At 41.1% G+C, this 23,008-nt stretch overlaps 1 protein-coding gene across 1 annotated transcript in view; it reads left to right on the top strand.

The window, feature by feature from the left end:
- CNTNAP2 (contactin associated protein 2) overlaps positions 1-23,008 on the top strand; it is a gene marked incomplete at its 5' end in the record, with an annotated part of 1,513,027 nt that overhangs the window by 1,448,972 nt on the left and 41,047 nt on the right. Inside the window, one exon of the mRNA XM_081344134.1 lies at positions 7,209-7,439. Within this exon, the coding sequence (XP_081200260.1) occupies positions 7,209-7,439 (231 nt within the window). The remainder of the gene's footprint in view (positions 1-7,208; positions 7,440-23,008) is intronic.

The following is a 23,008-nucleotide window of genomic DNA, read 5'->3' as shown; positions in this document are numbered from 1 at the left end:
TCTGGGACCCTTGGCTCATCAGTGGAAGCAAAGAAACCTCTTTGCCTCCATCTGATGACCCTTTTGGGGAACTGCCAATGGCTGGCACTAATCATCTAACAATTCCCCTTCTTGCCAGCCAATGACAGGGACCAGTGAATGTATGTAAGGGGCGAGCAGGTGTCATAGACATGTATGAAAACATTCAGAAGGCCAAACACAAACGCTTACACAGAAGGTTGTGCCGGTCAACGGGAACAGGCTTGGTAAACAGATCAGCTATCTGGTCAGCTGTATTACAGTGCTCAACATGTATAAAACCCTCTTTCGCAAGGTGCCTGACATTTTTATAGCGTATGTCTATATGGCGAGATCTGGAGCCTACTGCATAAGCCTCCGAGATTGCAATTGCGGCAGTGTTGTCCTCTAGAATTTGGATGGGCAGAGGGGGAGATGCCCAGATGTTTGTTATCAGCTCATTGAACCAAGTCAAATCATTGGCCGTGTCTGACAGACTAGCAAATTCAGCCTCGGCCGTGGAGCAAGAAATAAATTTTTGCTGCCTAACATGCCAATGTATTGGGCAGCCATTTAGCAATATGAGGAAACCAGAAGTGCTCCGTCTACTTTTGGAGTCGCCAGCCCAGTCTGCGTCTGAGTAAGCGGAGAGCTGGGCCGTCTTCCCCTTCTCTGGTTCTAGCATGAGAAGAGCATCAGCTGTGCCCTTTAGGTATCTGAGCACCCTTTTGACAGCAGTCCAGTGGAATTCCTTTGGGTGTTCCACGTGCCTGGACAATAGATTCACAGCTAAAGCTATGTCAGGTCTGCTCCAATTGCTGATGTATAGCAAGGAGCCAATCACAGATCTGTAGAGCGTGTTATCTGTGAACTCAGGACCGTCCTTATGGGTGTGGTTGTAAAAGTCGCTTTGCATTGGGCTATGCGTAGGATTGGATTCTGTCATTTTGCATTTGGCCAGTAATTCCTCTATCTTTTCTTTTTGTGATAGAGCGAACCCCCCTTTAGTGGCCAAAATATGCACACCCAAGTACTTGTCAACCCGCCCCAAAGACTTCAGAGTAAACTTTTCTTCCAGGGCCTTGGCAAATTCATCACACCTTTCCTTGTTAGGCCCTACATATAATAGGTCGTCCACATAAACTAACACCCGTTCTGTGGTACCTTTGGAATTGCGTGTGAAAACACATTGATCTGCATGAGATTCTGAGAAACCAACTTGTTCTAAACTCTTTCTAAGACAGTCATACCATAATTTCCCTGACTGCTTAAGACCATATAACCCTTTGTGAAGCAACCATGTATTTCCCCCTTCTTGCTGGTAGCCAGGAGGAGCCTTCACGTAGATCTGCCGGTCCAAGTTGGCGTGGAGGTAAGCCGTCTGGATGTCAAATTGGAAGACTTCTTCTCCCAGAGCGGCTGCAGTCACGAGGGCGGCCTTGACGCTCTCTGCCCGGACGGTTGGAGAGTAAGTCTCCGAGTAGTCCTCCATATAACGTTGAGCGAAGCCCTGGGCTACCAAACGGGCCTTGTATAGGTAGAGGCCATTGGCAAGTGGTTTGGCCTTGTAAACCCACCTTGTGCCAATGACTTTCCTCTCCTTTGGAGGTTGCTGGGGGGTGAAGACCTTAAGTTGTTTTAAGCTCTGCATTTCCTTCTCCATCGCGAGCTGCCATCTCTCCTGCTCTTCGATGGGCAGCTCCTGGATGTCAGAGAAGGATTTTGGGGTGACCACAACGCTGTTGACAGACGCGATGTGGCCAATGTCAATTCTCTTTGGCGGGACCCCCTTGTTGGACCGCTTTGACCTCCTTACCTTCTGCCACTCACCGCTCTTTTCTTCCGCGGGTTTCTGAGGTGTCGCTGGGGGTGAAGACGGTGTGTCTTCCTCCATGGGACTGGACGCATCTTCGTCTTGTTCCTCACTTTCGTCGGTGGCAGGGTACGAGGTCGCCTCTGGCGATGTCGCGGTCGGTGTGCCTCTGCTGGGTCGGTTGGCATATGGGCTCAGATCATTTGAGTGGATCTGGGTCCAATTGGAATCCTCTTCGAAAGAGGCAGATTGGGAAGTCACAGGCCTGCCCCCTTCTCCCAGGAAACGATAGGCCTTGGAGCCAGGAGCATAGCCCAAGAACCTTAGTCTCTGGGAAACAGATCTCCCCTTCTTCCGCAGCTGCTTGGGGATGTGTACCCATGCATAGGAGCCAAACACACGCAAATGTGCCAGATTTGGTTTCCTACCGTGAACCAGGAAATATGGGGTCTGGTTCACGACACTGCTCCAGGTGCGGTTTAAAGTGTAATTGGCATAATGAATTGCCTCCCCCCAGTATGATTCTGCGACATTAGCGTCTGCAATCAGACTACGCATCATGGTTTGCAGGATTCCATTCCTTTTCTCAGCTACACCATTTTGCGACGGGGTGAACGGTGCAGTTAGAAAATGGCGGATGCCCTTACGCCTTACCCAGTCCTGGAACTTCTGAGACATGAACTCAGCCCCGCGATCGCTCTGCAACTGTGCGATCTTGGTCTTGTACTGAGTCTCTACGAAGTTGTACAGCGACTTTATGGCGTCAAAGGCTTCAGATTTCTCTGTGAGAGTATACACGTGACCGTAACGTGAAAAATCATCAACGGCAGTGAGAAAATACCTTTTCTTTCCTAGGGATGGTGTAAAAGGCCCAACCAAATCAACATGTACTAGTTGGTAAGGGTGTTGAGTCTTACGGGATGACACCTTTGATATAGGAGCAGCCTTTCTCTTTGTTTTCTTGCAAATGGCACAGTCCAGAAACACGTCACAGTCCTTGAGCTGGACTCCCTCAGCAAATTCTCCCATCTTTTTAACTACAGGGAAGCTTGCATGACCCAGCCTTCTGTGCAATAAGTGGGCGCACTTATCGTGAATTGGCTTCCCTATTGACACTCTCTTGGCTCTGGTTGCTTTGAGTGGTGCTGCAGGTGCCTGCTGAGATTCAGGCTTCTTGCCCACACTGCCCTTGGAAAGCCTTGGGGCAGGTTGTGGTGCCTTGGGAGAAAAATATGGCAAGCCATTTATTATTGTAATATTTCCAATGACCTTCTGGTCTCGGGTGACATGACCTCCCCCCTTGCGAAATAGGACTTCCACTTTGTCATCGTCACACAATTTGGTGATGCTCAAAAGGTTGTTGGCTATAGAAGGGGCGTGCAAGACACCCTCAACTTTGCCAAGTCCAGGCAGAGAAACAAAACCCTCCCCAACAATTGGAGCAGTGTCACCGTTTGCAACCTTGACAGATGAGTTAATTTTCTTTAACCTTTTAAAACCTTGACTCATATTAGTAATGTGAGAAGAAGCTCCAGAGTCCAGTAACCATAAGTCAGTGGAGCTATCAGCCCTTGTTGTGGGGGTGAGGGAACAAGTATGCAGTGAATTTCCTTTGCCCCTGCCACGCCCCTTTCCTCCCCCTTTGCTTCTTACTTGATTGGGACCACGTTTAGGGGCTTGATGTTGATGGGGGCAGTCTTTCTTGAGGTGCTCCTCAGAGCCACAGATGAAACATTTAAGCAGAGCATTAATTTGCTCTGAGTTGTGGCGCCCCCTTCTGGCTTGCTGAGTGGTGACTCTAGCGTATTCTCCAGCATTTCTCCTTCTCCGATCTTCTTCGATCAGTCTCCCTGTGAGGTAGGACAGATTTATGTCTTCCCTCTTGACCGCTTCGAGTGAAACAATGAAATTGCTCCAACTCCTGTCTAGAGAAGTAAAAATTATGGAGAGCATGCTCACATCAGACACAGGAAAATCTCTGGAAATCAATTCTGCCCTGAGTGCCTTTAATTTCGCAAGATGTTCAGGCATGCTGGCACCAAACTTCAGTTTGGTTGTATAAAGCTCAGTTGTATATCTGGTGATGGAACCAATGGTATTGCTGTTGAATAAATTGTATAACAGTTTCCAGACCTCAGCAGCTCTGAGACCAGCTGGAATGCTTGGGAACAAGTTATTGTCCAGAGAACTGAGTAGAGCAGAATAAGCCTGCAAGTGTCGCAGCTCTTCTTGACGTCCCCATGGGGGAGGGGGGGGGTTCCGAACCATTTGTAGAATCCCATTCTTTAAGAGATGTAGCTGTATATCTTTACTCCAACTGCTATAATTCTCCCCATCCAGCTGTAGTTTTTTAAAATCATTTGGCAAATTTGTTACAGGAATAGAGTCCTTATCAGACCCACTTTCAAAATTTTTTGATATGTCCATTGATGTAAAAGGAAGTGGAAAAATGCTTAAGTCTGAAGTGAGTCCTTCAGTGAAAGGGTTCCCTCTAGTGGTCGAGGAGGGAATCCTTTCTTGAGTACTTATTGACTCCAGGTGGGCGTGCCCGGGAACCATGTGACCCGGGGGAGGGCGTTGTTCAGGGTTTCTCCCTTCTTCCCATGAGGCATTGGGGGGGCGGAGCCCAGATTTGCCGGCCGGCATCCCTTTCTTGTTGCTGCAAGCACATGGATTTTCATCATTGTCTGTTTTTCTTTGCCCTCGCTGGTCATGAAGACCTGAAGAGAAGGTGGGAGGCCTCGGGGGTTGATTGTTGGGAGGCTGCAGGCTGGATTCCCCCCGGCAGTTGGGCCCTGGGGAGAGGATGGGAGGCCTTGGAGGGGGGGTGGGCACCCCCGACGTCTGCTTGGCCGCTGTCTTGCTAGCCTCTAAGGCAGTGGCCAGAGCTTGCATTGCTGTCTGGAGAGCCGTTGTAACAGTTTTGGCTGGACAGACATCATTGCTATCATAGCATTTTAGGCTTTGTGGGGGGGAGAAATCAGTAATATACATGCTGTCTTGCTCGGAAGCCAGGGATTGCATGTCATTTCTGCTGTATGCCAGGGACTGCAGGCTATTCTGGTTGGAAGCCACGGATTGCTGGCTTTCCAGACTTAAAGAAATCAAGTCTTTGTTAGATATAGTGGGGGCCGCCATCTTGTTTCCTGTGCCAGACCACGTGGGCGGAGCCATCTTGTTTCCGCTTGCCCCAGGAAGCTGTAGCTCACAGCTGGGGGGGCGGGTTCGCGCCAAAAGCCTTGGGGTCCCGGGGTCACTAAGGGAGGCGGGCGCCATATTTGGGGGCCTCGTGGTCTCTAGGGAGAGGCTCACCAGGGGTTCTGAGGCTTTCTGAGCTGTTCCCTGGGCTGCCCCTCCCTCCTCCTGCATTGCAAGGATCTCTTTAAGCAGCTCTTCACGTTCCTGTGCAGTCAGTTTACTCACGCGGCGTTTGGTCTCAGCCAGGTCCGTCTCTGCAGCATCTGAGCAGCCTTGGACAGTCTGTAATCCTTCTATGCTCTCCTCTGTGGCGTTCAGTTGTAGAGAGGCATGTGAAGGGGTCCTAGACGCTCTGCTGGATCCTCTGACGGGATGAAGGCCATTTGTGCTTTCATCTGCAGCTGAGGTTGCTTCAGGGACTGAAGTCTTGGATGTAGGCAGGGAGGCTGTCTTTGATCGATGACTCCTGGTCACGATAGTAGAAGTCCTGCCATCTGTTATAAATGGATTGGTGCCGGGCCTTTCAGACATCTCGTTGGCTAGTTCCTGGCTGGCTTGGAAGCTTTCCTTTAAACCATCCTCTGACTACCAACATGTGAGGTGTTCTCACGATGAATCGTTAAAGGAGCTTCCAAGCAAAGGCATCACGCAGAGATGCAATCATATTTAGCTTTATTCATGATAGATCAAAGAGAAAGAAGTACTTGGCATGAAAGCATTCATGCCTGCATGTAAGAGAGAAATAAAATAGAACAAAACAAGCTAGGATTACATGACTAAAATAGAGGTTAGGAGTAGAGATAGAACTGGAGACTGAAAATGGAGAGAACAAAGAGCAGCCCCTCGTGCAGAGGTATTTATGGGGGGTCTTGGCCCCTCCTTGACCATAAAAACTCTCTCGCCAATGGGGCTGTGGGTCTGGGACCCTTGGCTCATCAGTGGAAGCAAAGAAACCTCTTTGCCTCCATCTGATGACCCTTTTGGGGAACTGCCAATGGCTGGCACTAATCATCTAACAACCATCCTCTCTGCAGGAGCACTTTCTTAACACATTAATGATAGGTTGTAACCCTTAACATCACATTCTATCAGCCTGATTCAATTTAGCAGAATCTTGCCAGGTTTAAGGTAAACAGGATCGGACATAAGCAGAATAGACATCACTATAGTGAATGTTCTGCTGTTAGATTGCTGCTGGCTCACGAATTGATGTGTAGTATTTTAATTCAACTATGAAGAAGAGCCTTTATATTATGGTTTTGATTTAATTAAGAATGAATTTAGTCTGATGGATTGTTCTCTTTGTATGCTTGCTGTTTTAAACGAGAAAATCCCATTAGCACATTCTTTACTGGATACAAATGAGAAAAACAAGTCTGTGTTCTAGACAGTTTTCCAATTGTCATCCATATAGTCTCTCTGCTTTTGCCAATCATGAAAATTGTTGCTGCATAATGATGCCTCAGGGACCTAAACAAGCTGGGCAATATAGTTTGTTGCATATTTTAAATCTCCTATGCATGATCAATCATTGTAGCAAAGGCAGTCACATCAACTGATTTGCTTTAGGAGTGAAATTATCCTTTGTAAATATCTGCAATCCAAACATTTTAAAAATAAAAATGAAACAAACTTTTGGTTTTTAAAAAATTGCAGCTTTCTTTCATCAGGAATAAATACTATAAACCTAAGGGAAAATTATATTCTAAATACATGAAATTGGGGAATAGTCATTTATATAAAGTTCAATAAATTTGGAGACAGTGATAATGTCAATTGATTACTATTTAAAGCATTACATCTAAAAGTTCCTTTTAATTATTTTTATGTTTTGCATTTATCTTGTTTGATAGAAGATAAATCTTTCTACATTTTAAGGCATATATGCTATGTTCAAAAATAAAAAAAATATAGATAAAAAGAACAAAGCAAGATTGTTACATATCGTGACTTTTTTCCCATTGGTGGCAACAGGATACACACGATTTTGGCGTGACACATCCGACCCACGGGCCAGCAGTTTGACACTTCTATGTAGAATGATTCATTCTTGGGCTTATAGTAAGGTAAATTCCAAGAGATAGAATGTATTTTGACTGCATTCACAAACAATATCTTTGCAAGTTCCTAGTACCAATGAAGCTTCTGTGCTAGACAAATTATTACAAACTCATTTCTGTTTTTTGTTTTTTCCTTTTAGAATTTGGAAAGATTGATGAAGACATAGATAAATATAACACACCAGGATTTTCTGGTTGTCTGTCACGTGTGCAGTTCAATCAGATTACTCCACTCAAGGCAGCCTTGAGACAGACCAATATCTCCTCTCACATTTACATAGAAGGAGAACTTGTAGAATCCAACTGCGGAGCAAATCCACAAACCATCCAACCAATGTCTTCTACAACAGACCCTTGGCATCCAGATTCAGGTACAGTGGGAATGACATGTTAAGCAGAAACATTCAATATTTTTTTAAGATCCAGGACTGCTTATAAAAAATACAGTTTTTCCCAGTTTATTATTGCTTTTATTTTTCAGAGTTTTCTGAGTACTAAGCAGTAAAACTTTTAACTACTGCCTCCTCATAAACATTTTTTTTACTTTTGTCAAAGGAATGAAAGGAACTAATAAAAGAACTGACAAATACATAAGAATTTTGCCTAAACGTGGGTATGTGTTAAATTCTAGCAAGTATATAGGAGACATTTCCATTTCCAATGAAATCCATTATTGAAATTAGGGTCAAACTGGATATTAGCACTTTGGAATTCACATGCCTTTATTTTACTTGTGAAATGAAGAATCGGTGGATGCTTATTACTAATGAGAATATTTTACAGTTGCTTCCAGTGGTGGGACTCAAATATGTGAACAATTGGTTCTCTGTGTGGATGCCGCTTCCAGAAGTCCATTCTGGGCCAGGACAAGAAAAAATTAGCTACCGGTTCTGCTGAAGTGGTGTGAACCAGCTGAATCCCACCACTGGTTGCTTCCATATACTGCACAGTTTTGATCCATAAAGTATCTTTGTTTTCTTGACAGTTAGGGACTGAAACAGATATTTGTAGAGTTAACATCATTGTTACTTTGCTGAAATGACAAATAATTACCTAAAACATTATCTTGTGTGCTAGCTGTTAATCATTCATTATTGATAATTTTGCTCTGTTATCATGGTGACTTTTCATACTATTGACATAATAATAAGACTACTCAATAATAAGACTACTCTCTTCAACTTATTTTCCTTTAAATTTAATTATTTTATAACTTTATCTAGAAGTTATTTGAGCCTGCCATAGCATGGGAATAATGCTAGGAAGAAGATTTTTTTCATGCAGTCTTTTTATTGCAAAAACTGAGATTAAGGCTAAAATATTTGCATTATTTAGTGTACATCTTAGGGATAAGTTTATATTTATGTCTATATATTTGCACATCAACATTATGTATGTATTCTTTGACTATTTAATGATTCAAAAAGTGCTAGTATACCCCAAACTATATACATCTACAATTGGAAAAAACATTATTTGTCCACCCTTTAACTTCTATTTTGTTGTAAGGTTATAGTATAAGGATCTGCTAGATGTACTACTTCAAGAAAATCAAAATAAGAAAAAGAAAGACTGCTAATTATTAAGGAAACAAAATGATCTAATATTGTCTTCCAAATAAATTGCAGATAGTCCTCAACCTAGAACAGTTTATTTATGGTGGCCTCAGAGAGGGTCCATATTATAGCCTATAAAGCATTTCCAGGCAACATAAAATCTTGTGCCACACATGCCTTAAAGTCACATGACCACATTTCAGGTGCTAGGCAACCAACTAACATTCATGAGTGACAGCAGCATAGTTATACAAATGCAATATGCAACATTTTTTGCCAATTTGTTTGCATTTTTTGCCATTTTGGGAAGAAAATGCAATTTGTAATGACCACCCCAAAATGGCTGTAAAATTAGGTGCAGTGTGAATGCCTTGACTTATCACTGTCACAACTTACAACTGAAATCCCAGTCCCAATTGCCATAAATTGGGGATTATCTGTAAACATAATCAGCCATGATTCAAATTCATAGTGACTATGATAAAGACAAGCAATGAGAGTTTCAGTGCCTGGTGTGCATAACAGTGAATTCAAAATTGGTTATTCCCCGAGTCTTACTCCCAGGTGTCATACTTCAGGTGTTTTTTTAAAAAAGTGCCATAGTAATTTTAACTTCTTTATTCATAAATTAATTGCCATGGTTCTGATAGATGAGACCAATTAAAGCAGAACTCCGAGGCTTTAGTTTTCCTCTAAGAACATGCTTATTGGCTACAAAGTATCGGCACGATCAAAAGTGTAACCAAGACAAAAAGTTCCCTCCAAAAGCAACAGTATTACAAAGTTAAAATTCCCACCCCAAATCTATGCAATCAGCTACATTTCCCATAGAATAGTTTGCTAGGCTTTCTGACATTAGTCTCAACCCCCAGCTGAGGGAACAGAAATGACCTTGGTTTCCACAGGACATAGAATTGTTTAGGCTAGCATAAAACCTCCCAAACCTCCTCCCCCCAATCATGTGGCAACCGAAAATGAACAAGATGGCTTCAGGCAAATTCATTGCAGATTTGATATTAATAATGGATCTTTTAAATCACAAACCAGAGACATAGAAAGAAGGTTCATGGCCAATTTGTATTCTTTAGCTCCAGAATTGTTTTCCTTGGAGTTCAGTTCTGAAAAAAACACCCACAAAGTTTTGGACTGACCACAGAATGGAAGCAATTATACATCATCTCTGTCATAAAACAGATGTAGCATTAATCTTTTAGACTAGACTAAAAAATAAGATATTTCTTTAATCCAGGTCAAACCATCTCCAAGACCTATCTACTTGAAAAAGGAGTACCCTTTGATAATCTTGGAAAGTATCTTTTCACATCATTTCTTATGTGATCTTTTTAAACTGGAAATAGCAGTTGAACCATCCTTTTCCTTAGCAGTTAGACCTGAAACCAAAGTAGAGTTTGTTTACTTCATCCCACCCATTGATAAATGTACCTGCTCCAGGAAGAACAAATAGAAGAGAATATACAGTATGGCATTTCTGCCAGAAAAATACTTTGACCAACACTGAAAGATGTACCGGTAATATATAACAAAGGCCATGATGAAGTCCTTTATTATATCTTCTATAAACAGAAAGTTTGTAGAAGATCAAAAGCTTTCCAAAGGCTCTCAGGAGGGCATATCATTCTTTTTCTTATTGTTAAGAGCATCACAAACCCAAACACGTAGTATTGTGACTGATTTGTTCTTTACACCAGGTCAACCATCTCCAAGACCTATCTACTTGAAAAAGGAGTAGCCTTTGATAATCTCAGAAAGTATCTTTTTGTTCATGAAAACATATATCTAAGCTTTATCTTTTCAATTTATAGTTTGGAAAAAAATGTATGCTGTATTACATAGTATAGCAGTGCTCAGGATTTTTTTTTTCATTAAAGAGTTTTACAAAAACAAAATTTTACAATATATCCCCAAGTCCCTCCCACCCCAAACCCACCCACTTCCCCCCCACTTCCCAGAGCTAAATACAGGATTATAGTTACAATAATCATATTCTAAATAAAAATTATGCAGAATATACAATTAACCAAATTCATAATGTGCTTTAACTCCCTTTTAACATAACTACAAACAAAGTACCAATAACAATATCCCACTAAAATCTACTCATAAGCTAAATGGAACTTTTTAGTCCCATATTTGTTCTGAATATAATTTATCCATCTCCTCCAAACTGAAATATATCTTTCCTGTGAAAGATCTTTCAAATAAGCAGAAATCTTAGACATTTCTGCAAGATTCGAAACTTTAAACACCCATTCTTCTATAGTGGGCAAACTATCCTTCTTCCAATATTGTCCCACCAGTAACCGTGCTGCTGTTATCATGTTCAACATCAAGTTAGTTTCTTTAACATCACAATCTACCACAATACCCAATAAAAACAATTGCGGAGAAAACTTTATCTTTCTCTTAAAAATCTTTTGAATGTTCCACCAAATTTTGATCCAAAAAGCTTTTATATTTCTACAAGTCCACCACATGTGAAAATAGGTAGCTTCTAAACTACCACACCTCCAACATTTAGACTGTAAATTAGGATACATGTTAGACAACTTCTTGGGATCCAGATGCCATCTATAAAACATTTTATAAAAATTTTCTCTTAAATTTTGAGCCTGAGTAAATTTAACATTTCTAACCCAAATTATCTCCCAAGTGTCCAACGAAATTGGTTCCTGAATATTTTCTGACCACTTTATCATACAGTCTTTAACCAGTTCCGTTTCCGAATCCAATTCAATTAAAGCATTATATATCCTCTTTATATGTGCACAATTTAAATCTCTAATTTGTTTTACTAAATTTTGATCTGTAATTGTGATGCCAACCTTTTGATCTGACTTCCACCTAACTTTCAATTGGGTATATTGAAACCAAGAGTAACTTATGTTTTCTTGTCTTAACTCCTCTAATGATTTAAGTTGCCAATCAGTCCCTTGCAATCTAAGTAGTTCCTTATAAGAAACCATATCCATACTCACTCCCATAGGCCCTCTATCGCGTGTCCAGGAATTCCCCAAATCGGTATTTTATAATTTAACTTATAATAATACTTTTTCCAGACACGCAATAAAGCACTTCTAAGAATATGGGATTTAAAAGCCCTGTCCACCTTCTTATCGTAAAGCAAATATGCATGCCATCCATATACCAAATTCCATCCCTCAAGATGAAGTATTCTCTTGTTAGTTAAATTAAGCCAATCACTAACCCACATCAAGGCAACCGCATCATAATACAATTTCAAATTCAGCGCCTTGAGTCCCCCTCTTTCCCTGGCATCTTGTAAAATCTTAAATTTAACTCTTGGTTTTTTCCCCGCCCAAATAAATTTATTAATACCTTTCTGCCATTGATCAAGGTTGGCATCCTTTTTCAATATAGGTATCATTTGAAACAAAAAGAGAAACTTTGGTAGAACATTCATTTTAACAACTGCAATTCTTCCCAGTAATGATAATTGTAATTTTTTCCAATTATTTAAGTCCCCTTGTACCTTCGACCATAGTGTTTCATAATTATTCTTATACAATTTTACATTTGAGGCTGCAATATATACTCCTAAATATTTAACCTTCTTCACTATTTCAAAACCTGTTAATTTTGATAACATATCCCTTTCACTCATAGATAAGTTCTTAGATAATATCTTGGTCTTATTACTATTCACCTTAAACCCAGAAACCTTACCATACTGAGTTATAATTTCCATCAAATCTATAACCGACTGTAACGGTTGGGATACTGTCACAACCAAGTCATCAGCGAACGCTCTCAATCTATAATCATTCTGTTTTATTTTAATTCCCTTTATCATAGAGGACTCTAGAATTTTGATTAATAAAATCTCTAATGTTAAAACAAACAATAATGGTGATAGGGGGCAACCCTGTCTTGTACCTTTTTCAATTTTAAAGGTCTCTGTTAATCCCCCGTTAACTATAATTTGTGCAGTTTGTTGTTGATATATAACTTTAATAGCATGTAGAAAACCTTCTCCAAAATTCATCTCCTCAACAACTCTTAATAAAAATTGCCAATTCAATTGGTCAAAGGCTTTCTCTGCATCCAAAAATATCAATGCTGCGGGGACTTGGTTGTTCAAGCAGGTTAACAATTTGTCTTACATTATATTTCATATACCTCCCAGATATAAATCCCGATTGATCACTATGAATCATTTGTTTCAAAACTTGCATTAATCTATTGGCCAATACTTTAGCAAAAATCTTATAATCTGTATTTAAAAGCGATATAGGTCTATAATTTTTAGGTTGAGTAAGGTCTTGATCCTCCTTTGGAATCAACGATACAAAAGCTGTCCTCCATGATGGAGGAACTACACCTCCAGTCTGAATTTCATTAAACAAAATCTTTAAGGGTTCAATCATTTCAGGCAACAACTTTTTATAGTAAACTGCTGTTAATCCATCCATTCCCGGAGCCTTGCCCAGTTTCAACTGTTTAATAACTAAAGAAATTTCTTCTGATGTAATTGGGCAGTTCATCTCAAGTTCTTGTTCTTGTGAAAGTCTTGGAAAATGAGCTCCCTGTAAATACTTGTCTATATCTAAAGCTTGTATATTTTCTTTAGAATATAATTTCGAGTAAAAATCTAAAAAACTCCTCTTAATCAAATTTTGTTGGTAGACTTCTTTGCCTTTATATTCTATTTTATCTATAGTGCGTGATTTCTGTTTTTTCCTTAATTGATAAGCCAACCATCTACCAGGCTTATTAGCGTTGCAAAAAGTATTGTGTTTGGCATAGCGCAAATTAGTTGCTACTTGATCAGCCAGTAGCATATTAAATTGTTCTTTCAATAAATGTATTGAGATACTTAAATTATTATCCAATGGATTCAAAATGAGCTTTTTCTCCTTAGTTTTAATCTCTTCCTCAATATCTAAACGTTTTTGCATTTGCTTACACCTATAAGCATTATTCATATAAATCAAAACCCCTCTCCTATAGGCTTTACTAGCATCCCAAACCATTTCCATCGAGGTACCTTTATGCATATTTGTGACAAAAAATTATTTCATATGTTCTCTACATTTCTGCAAAAACAAGTCATTTGTAAATAAATTCTCATTCAGCCTCCAGGATCTCCTACTAGCGTCTTCAGCGAAGAACTCCAACCAAACAGGACTATGGTCAGACATTGTCCTAGGAAAAATCTTAACGTTCTTAACTGAAGAAGAAAGATCAGTAGTAATCAAAATAAAGTCAATCCTGGAGAAAGATTTATGTCTATCTGGAAAAAAAAGTAAAATCTCTGTCTCTCAAATTCCTTTCCCGCCATACATCTCTTAATTCCAGATCTTCCTTCAAATCAAAAAAAGCTTTAGGTAATTTTGAATTTAAAAAGTTTTTAGAAGATCCCTTCTTGTCTTCAGATGGCACCAAAACCCCATTCCAGTCCCCCATCATAATAACAGATTTGTAGTCCAGTTCAATTAGTCTCTGATGTAAAAATTAAAAATTTTTTTGCTGTTGTTGATTTGGAGCATATAATCCAATAAGAAGAACTTTCTTTCCTTGTAGTATTAATTCAATACTAACATATCTCCCTTGTTTATCCGATTCAATCAATCTTGCCGAGAAGTCTTTTCTTAAGTAAATAACCACTCCAGCCTTCTTGTCCGGAGCAAAAGATGCAAAATGTGTTAATCAGATATTTTTGATCTTTTAATGCAATATGTGTCTCTTGTAAGCAAACAATGTCATTTTTATGTTGTTTCAGATAAAAAAAATACTTTCTTTCTTTTCTGTGGTGAATTTAACCCACTAACATTCCATGTCAGGAACTTCACCATCTCTGGTGACCATGAGCCTTTGGAACATAGCCTGAAGATCAGCTGTTGCTCTCTTAGGACGTGCTCCTCCCACAGGCTCTGAAACAGCCGCATCTTGCGTAGCTGGACCAGTTACAGACTTTTGTTTTTGCTCTTTTTCCATACACTTATATGCAGCTCTTGTCATCCTCTGTTCTTTTGGATCTTCCTTTAATGCCAAACTCTGCTCCATGGCCTCCGCCTTCTGCATCTCCTCGAGAGGCAATGACATTGCCCCTTCACTCAATTGTTTATCTTCTTGTCTTGCTTCTGTTCTTTTAATTCAGGGAGACGGTGGTAAACCTGCTTTCAGGACCTTAGTATAGAAATCTTTTGCTTTTAAAATTGTATCCAATCTGTATCTGGTCCCTGCATAATTTACCACAATTCCAATAGGTATTTCCCGTCTGAACTGGATTTGTCGCTTCTTAAGCTCATCAGACAAAAAGGCAAAGTCTTTCCTCTTTCTAAGAATTTTTGAAGGTATCTCCTTTAAAATCATAATATCTTGGCCTGCAATCTGAAATTTTCCCCAATAAAAAGCCTGGATAATAGAATTTCTGGTTGATCTCCTGGAAAAATAAATCACTACATCTCTAGGTAGACTTTTTTGCCTGACAATCCAGGAGTTAACCCTAAATGTCTTATCCATTTCCTTAAGTAATTCTTCAGGTTCACATTTCAAAACAGGAGCCACTGCTCGTGCTATTTCCCATTCCAAATCTTCTTTAGGATTCTCTTTGAGGCCTCTGATACGCAAAGCAAACTCCATGTTCTTATATTCTGATATAGTAAGCTCGTCTTCTGTTCTGTCAATCTTGGCCTCTGCTCTATCAATCTTCTGTTCAGCATCAATAATTTTATTTTCCAAATTCTCCACATACTCCATAACTGAGTCCACACGAACATCCAGGCGTTCTATATGTGCAGCTAAACCCTGGAGTGCAAGCACTATATCTTCCCTAATCTGGTTGTTTTGATTAACAAATTCTTCCCTTGTTTTCTGTATTTCTTGCTGCAAAACCTGTGTAGACTGCATCACAACTTGCTGAATGTCTGTCAGTGTAAATGCAGGAGGTGGGGGAGAGGGTGGTTGTACTGTAGGTTTCATCAAGGTCTGCCCTGCAGCTTGTGTTATAGGTGAGGAAATAACATTCTTAGAAAGTGGAGGTCCTCCCCCACGTCTCACAGCCATCTCTTAAGTTTCGATTTCCTCTTTCACCCAGCAGGATCAAAGTTCAGAAGAAAAAAAAAGGGAAGAAAAAATAACAATTCTCTCAAAGTTCTTAACCTTCAATAAAAAGAAAGGGGAACAGGCTTTCAAATAAGCAAAATCCGATAGTGGATAAAGTCAGTTGCAAATTGTGTCTCTTGCTTTGTAGCGAAACAATTTTCAAACACAGTCACTTCACACAGGAGAGAAACATTCCAGCACCATTTTTACTCCATTTCAAACTTGAAACTTGAAGAAGATAATGAAACTGAGTTAAAGTTAAAATCCAATTTGAAAATTCAAATCTTCCTGCTTTGCTCTGCCTGCTTTTCAAAGGAACAAAATACTCACAATCACCTCTAAGCAGCAGGTGCAGTTGTCACGTCTTGTTCCACTCCTTTTGGAGCGAAGACGTCCTGAGAGCAGAGAAAGCCTGGGCTCCGAGGGGGCTCACCCTGTTATCCCCCAAACTACTTGGGAGAATCGCAGGGTAGCTCTACCTCTACCCAGGCAAGCTCGCCTCTCCCTCTTCTCCCGAGGGAGAAGCTCCAGCGCCACGGAACAGCTGATTTTCGCTGCCTCAGGGTGTTTTGATGCTTCCCAGGATCAGGCGGCTTCAGAACGCTGCCATTCGGCGCGGCAGCGCTACCGGAGGTCAACAGCAGTGCTCAGGATTGAAGTACACAGTCTCTCAATTATATATTATTTTATTTCTGTATTTCATGAACTGTATGAGAACTGTATGTTTGTTTTCAACTTCTCTTGATTGTTTTGTATCTTCCTTCTTATATTCCTTTGTAAAATCTTTCTCTTGGATACTATCAAATTCTTTTTCCCACTGGCACAATTGGTTTTTTTTTTTCAATCAAAAAGGGAAAAAAGCATACTATATTATTTAGGGAATTCATCCTTCTTAGAATGACATATATATTCCAAATCTTTTCTATTTCTTTAACCATGTTCAAACAAATGTTTCTTTTTTAAGTATTCTCTCTGGTAAGTCCCATCATCTATTTTCTTAGTTTCCACTTTAGTCTTTTTCCTTTGCCCAGTATCTTTCTTAATCAATGTATTTTGCTGAATCAAAAGGTTTCTCCATATGTTTGTAAATGTTACTGTAGATATAAAAACTAAATCAGGTGAAATGTCTTTGTACAGGGCTTCTGCCTTTCCATGTTTATTGGAAATATTTTTCTTTCTCTCTGCTTCTCTTATCATTTCGTTTCTCTCTGATGTTCCTGACATCTCTACAGTCCATTTTATCCAATCCAAGTTATTTTGGATTTCTTTGTGGTTTAAAGTCATTGTTATTTGAATTAGTTGGAGTATACTATATATCTCCTCCTGTGAAGTATTTATGTTTACTTGATATGTTCTTTCTACATGTCTATGATCCATGATGGCCAAGAATTTGTTTTTCTCTTCCTTTCTTTTCTCTGCTTTAGAGTCCCAATTAAATAGATATTTGTAATCCAAATAGTTCAAAAAAGATTTTTTTTCTGAAAATTAAATTCTCTCTTTGTCTACAGCCCAGATGATTGTCTTTTTTGCCACAGCTGTTCTTTGCTGTTAAAACTTTGAAGGTCACAAACACAGATTAGCTTTTTCCAGGTTTTGCCAAGTCTTATATTAAGGTCATAGCTGTTGTGGTCTTAATCCACCACTAGGTGTCAGTAGCTATTTGTTTTTCAATTTCCAAAATGAACAATTATCTTTAGAATGAGAGTCTTAACCATTCAACAATTTTAAATTTATCCAGATTTAAATTTTCAATTTCAGGTTTTATATTTATTGCACTTCCATATATTTTGATCCTTCATAAAAAGATTAATTCATCACTTCCATTAGTATAAGGATGTGGCAGAAATCCCCCTTTCAGAGGTATTTTGCTTCTTGGGGATCTTTTCCAGGAAATTAAATGTAGAACAGAAAAAATAAGATTAAATTCCTCACTCAGTTTCAAGCATGCTGTTCACAGTTGTGGTGGTTAGTACTTTTGGACTTTGGTTGCTAGTAGGTTGGGCTGGTCAATGCAATACAGCCAGCCTTTCTCCTGTCGGGTTTAAAGACTTTCCCCAAGTTGAACGGAATGGCTGCCACCATTACAAAATCACTGGAGCACCCTTCTTTCTTTGCCACCTCTCTGGGGTGACTTAGACCCATTTATGGTCCCCTGGCAGGGCAAAATTAGCTGTGGGGTTGCAGAGAATCCAAGAACCTGTGACCAGTCACTACCATGCAAAAACAAAAGTCCTCTCTTTTGGCCGGAGGTTTGCTGAGGCAGTCCATGGCATGATAACCCTCTTTTCCACATTTGAAGCAGGCTGTTGAGCATGGAGGAGCTCAGCTGAGGGTTTTGCTGCTTCTGTCTTCTACTCTGGAGGGGACAATTTCCATATTTTTCTGGAGTGGTACAGGTTGTGGTGCTGGTTGATCTCCACCTCTTTGGCTAGGAGGCACAAGTTATGTAATCAAACCGGGGCACCCCTAGCTATGCATGCATTCCAAAATGCATTCCAGCCTGTCCTGGAAACAGCTCATTAAGAGGTCTTCATGTCAGAACCCACTTCAATCCACATCTTAAGAAAGAAAGAAAGACTCTTGGAGACAAGATTATCCAAGCAGGAACTTTTACTAAAATATAGATGATAGAGGGTACAAGAAGAAGAATCCCCTCACAGATCAATATTTTTAAAGCGTCCCCAAGCAAACTCCACCCCTCAGTTCATTCGGTCAGTTCCGGATCAGCCAAGCTCCAGGTGGCAAGCCCCTCGTGGGACAAACAGGATCATTCCCTCCCCCTCACATTTCATCCAGAAAAACAATCCAGACTCTGGGCACATTCCTTCCTCACCACCCCCTTTCTTAGCTGTCCACAAGATAAGAGGGAAATGCCTGGTAATTGGTTATATTGTGATGGATAGCAGGCAGGCAGAATACACAAAGGTTACAATTAAGGAAGGAAGTGAAAGTAATAAACTCCCATGCTTGTTCCCTCTTCTCCTTGGGAATGACAGAATCCAGGGTAGGGTGAGATTTGAGTTTTGCACAGAAGAGATAGTTAGAAATGACATTTAAATGGATTCTGACACTTCGGGCCAGTTAAGGCAGCTTGCTACGTCTCAGAATTTCTCCATGTTCTCAACCATCGGTCAACGTCTGTGCCTCAGGTCTAGGATCCTTCTGCTCCTACTTTTGGCCACACCTCCTTTGCCTCGAACCTACCTCCTGCACTCATTTGCCTACAGTGTTCCTCCTTGGCTGGGCCACTCCTGCCCATTCTCCCTGGTCAATGGGCCCCTGGCCCTCTGCCTCGCGCCCTTTGGCCTGGCCCATTCACTGAGGCCCCCTTTGCCCTGGGCTTTTGGCTGCATGGGACAGTTAGCTGCCAGCCAATCAGATGGGTGGCAGGCAACAGCCATGTTGCTCTCAGGGAGGCAGCATATGATAGGTGATCACAGGGGAATGACAGAGCCTACGCAGCTTCTCTGATTGTGGGGGAGAAGCCTGGCGTGGGGCAGGAAGGAGGCAAATGGTACTGGTGCAGCTCCTCTGATGGCAGGGGGGAGCCTGGCATGGGGCAGGAAGGATTCAGTGTGAGGCCAGAATCCAGAACCAGAGGCAATGAAAGGGAGGATGGAAGAAAAAAGGAAGCTGGTGCTCTCTAGGCTTTTTTTTTAATCTGCCAGAGGCTCTAGGCAGAGAGTGCAACAGGCAGGTAGCAGTGGGTGGGGGCTTCCCATTTTGTCCCCTTGCCTCTGCACTTGGCCTCCAGCCTGACAGGCCTCTACATGGCTCTTAGCTCACCTCTCCCTTCCCACTTCCCCCCCATTCCTAGCCAATGTCTGGTCCTTGGTCCCCTGTAGGACCCCTACAACATGGGGGGTCCACGGAGAAATGCATCTAAACGATTTTTCTTTCTCCACCAAGTTTGCTCTCCCTTCCCTTCCCAATGATTGATCACCTTGCACCTTCCACCTTGAGGAAGAAAACAGGAGGTGGATTTGCAGGTGTGTGAGTGTGTTTGTCCATGTGTGAGAGCTGTAACACATTCATGACTGGAGGGGCAGAAGAATCTCTGTACTTTGTTCACACACAGAGAGAGAGGTAATGCTGTGTAAATGTTACATTGGTTTAACACACTAAGGCATACACAACATGTCCCCCTCAATTTCCATTCTTTGTCTGGAATGCAACTGGCCACAACACCAATTGAGGCTGGCTTCTCCACCGTCTCCAAACTTTTTTCCAGTGTTTCTCAATCTTGGGAAGGGAGGGAGGGAGGGAGGAAGGAAGGAGAGGGTGGGAGAAACAAAACAAGATTAAGACATACACTTGAAAGGAGATTAGGAAGTCTGTAATTGGGGAGTTTGGCAAGAAGAAAGAATGCTTATTTACAGGAAATATACACGTGTAAAGCTTCTAACAATTCTAGATGGTTCTGATAAAAGTAACAAAAGAGTTAGGCATCTTGCAAGCTGAGCTAAAACTTAGGAATAGAGATGGGTGGAGCAAATAAAATGTGTATGTCAGAATTCATTTTTATCTCATTTCTAACTTCCTCTCTTGGCAGAACCCAAATCTCACCCTCTTACTGGATTCTGCCATTCCCAAGGAGGGAAAGAGAAGACAGGGTTGTTAATTACCCATCTCTATAGATGCAGTGTTTGTTTATTCAGCCTGCCTGGAGGCCATCACAAAAGACCAGGGAAGAAATCTTCTGAATTACAAAGCACAAAGAAAGGGGGGTGGAATTCTGGTTTGTATCTCCGAATGAAATGCGAAGGGGAGGAAGTAATAATGTTGCAAATGTACTAGTGTTTCCCTTTTCCCACGAGGGATTTTGACACCTGAAACTTGACTGATCCGGGACTGACCAAATGGACTGAGGGGAGGGGTTTTTACTCGGGGACACTTTAAAGGTATCGATCTGTGAGACAGTTTTCAGATCCTGTCTATCCTATTCACTGTCATCTATATTTTATTAAAAGTTCCTGGTTGGACAAACTTGTCTCCAAGAGTTCTTCTTTCCTAAGATGTGGATTGGAGTGGGTTCTGACAGTGTATTAGATAATTCCTGAAGCATTCATAAGCTGAGGCTTAGGAATAGGGATAGCTACAGACCAATAGAACAATTGTTACATCATTATTGAAATGTTTATTAGATGATATTTCTTATATATCCTGCCTTGTCCCGCCTTTTGCTTTAGTGAAAATGCATAAAGCTTTCTTAATTCTGTGGTTTGAGGTTCCTTGGCATTTTGGCCAGGATCCTTTTTCTTGGAGCAAAACCTGAAGAGACAAAACCTGCACCTCGTGTCTTGTGTTCTTCATTGGCCTCAGCACCAGGCTCAGACACGAATTGGGGACAACAAGAGGGAGAAGGGAGAGAGAGTGGGAAGGAAGGAGAGGATGGGTGAGAGGGAGGGAGGGAAGGAGGGAGGGAAGGAAGGAAGGAAGGAAGGAAGGAAGGAAGGAAGGAAGGAAGGAAGGAAAGAAGAAAGCCATGAAAAGAAACATTGAAGAAAATACAGAAATTGTGTTATTTCCATCTTAAGAATGTCTATCAGATCTAATTATTCTTGGATGATGAGATTAAAATACAATTGGCTCATGCTCCAGATCAATGTAATAATTTGTTGGAGGGATTTCCTACCTCTACTCTGCTTCTTACTCAGGTTCAGACTGGCATATATTTTCCATCAATTTTCTCTCACAAATTTCTCTTTTGTTGTGTACACACAGCTTACTGTTTATTGCATACATGACCTGGTAAAGGCAAGGAAAAACCAATTCTAAAGTCCCAAGGTATCAGACTATAGCATATAACAATGACTTTCCCAGCCAAACCCCCCAAATGTCTACGTAGCTCAGGTAAACATGTTCTCTTTCTTATGGGACCCATCTGCTATCTTCTTCACACCTGTTAGAATGTCCTTGAAAGGTTTCCATACTGCTGACTCTCAACAAGCTTCCATAGAACTGGAGAGGTTTCCTTTCTCTAACTAACCCATTTGAAAGCAACTGTCAGGGTTCCAACTAATGAAACCAAATAAATAAAAACTCCAAGACTTGAAGTTTCCTCAAAGCGCATGTTTATTGGATACATAATTTCAGAACAGTCAAAAGTAAAACCAACTCTAAAATTCCCCTCAGGGATTCAGTGTAATTAAATGTAACAAATTCCTCCCCTCTACTATGCTAAAGATTATGCTACCCAATAAAAGCAATTAGCAGGCTTCATGAAACCTCTCCTCTCTACCTTCCAGCTCCTGTGGTAATGACCTTGGTTCCCACGGGACTGCTCCATGTTTAATCTAGCAAAGCTATCATTTTCCTTCCCCTGTCTCCCCAACCTATGGCAACTCAGAACAACAAAGATGGCTTCAGCCAGGTTCACTTCAGAAGTTGACAGCAATACTTCCCTCCCCCTTACTCGAATAGCAATATGAAAACAGACAGGCACGTAGCTACCAAATTTTCACTCTTGACATGCTGCCCCCTTGATAGAAGAATGGATCTGGAAAAATAATAAAATAAACATATGTGTGTGTGTGTATGTATGTATGTATACACACACGCACACATAAAAACTGTTCTGCAGAGTCTGCATTGCCTTGCATTAGGAAAGAATCAACAGCAAAGGTGCCGGTGGTTCACACGGATGGTGAGATGTTGGCCGCAATGTCTGGAGGTACAGGGAGGAAAAAAGGAAATAGCTGGAGGTGGAGTCAGCATTGTGCTCAGCGTTTTGGGTGGTGGAGGCAGAGTGGGGTGGCAACTGTTGCAGCAGGGAAATTTCCCTCTGGCGCTGACCATCTTCAGAAGAGGAAGCCATGTGACCGAAAGAGGAAACGTGGCAAACATGGAGATCTAAAAGCTAACCCATATAGAGTGTCACTTCCATCTATTCTGTTTGCTAATGCTAGTTCCTTAGAGCCAAAAATGGATTAAAGGTAAAGGTAAAGGTTCCCCCGCACACGTGTGCTAGTCATTTCCAACTCTAGGGGCCGGTGCTCATCTCTGTTTCAAAGCCGAAGAGCCAGCACTTGTCTGAGGACGTCTCCATAGCCTTTTTTTTATTGAAAAGTTTTACAGTACATTTTATCTTTAACAATCCCCCCTCCCCCCACCCCTACCTAACCCTCCCTATCCCTCCCCCCCATTCCCCCTCCCCCCCATTCCCCCTCCCCCCCGACTTCCCAGAGCTAAGTACAAGGTATAAAAACAAAGAACAATCATAAACATCCATATGCTAACAACAATAAACTATTAACTCTATCGCCCTCTAGCTCATATAAAATGGCTACAAGCAATAC

This window comes from Vipera berus (genome assembly GCF_964194415.1).
Source record: "Vipera berus genome assembly, chromosome: Z".
NCBI lineage: Eukaryota > Metazoa > Chordata > Lepidosauria > Squamata > Viperidae > Vipera > Vipera berus.
This window is presented reverse-complemented; position numbering and strand designations above follow the sequence as displayed.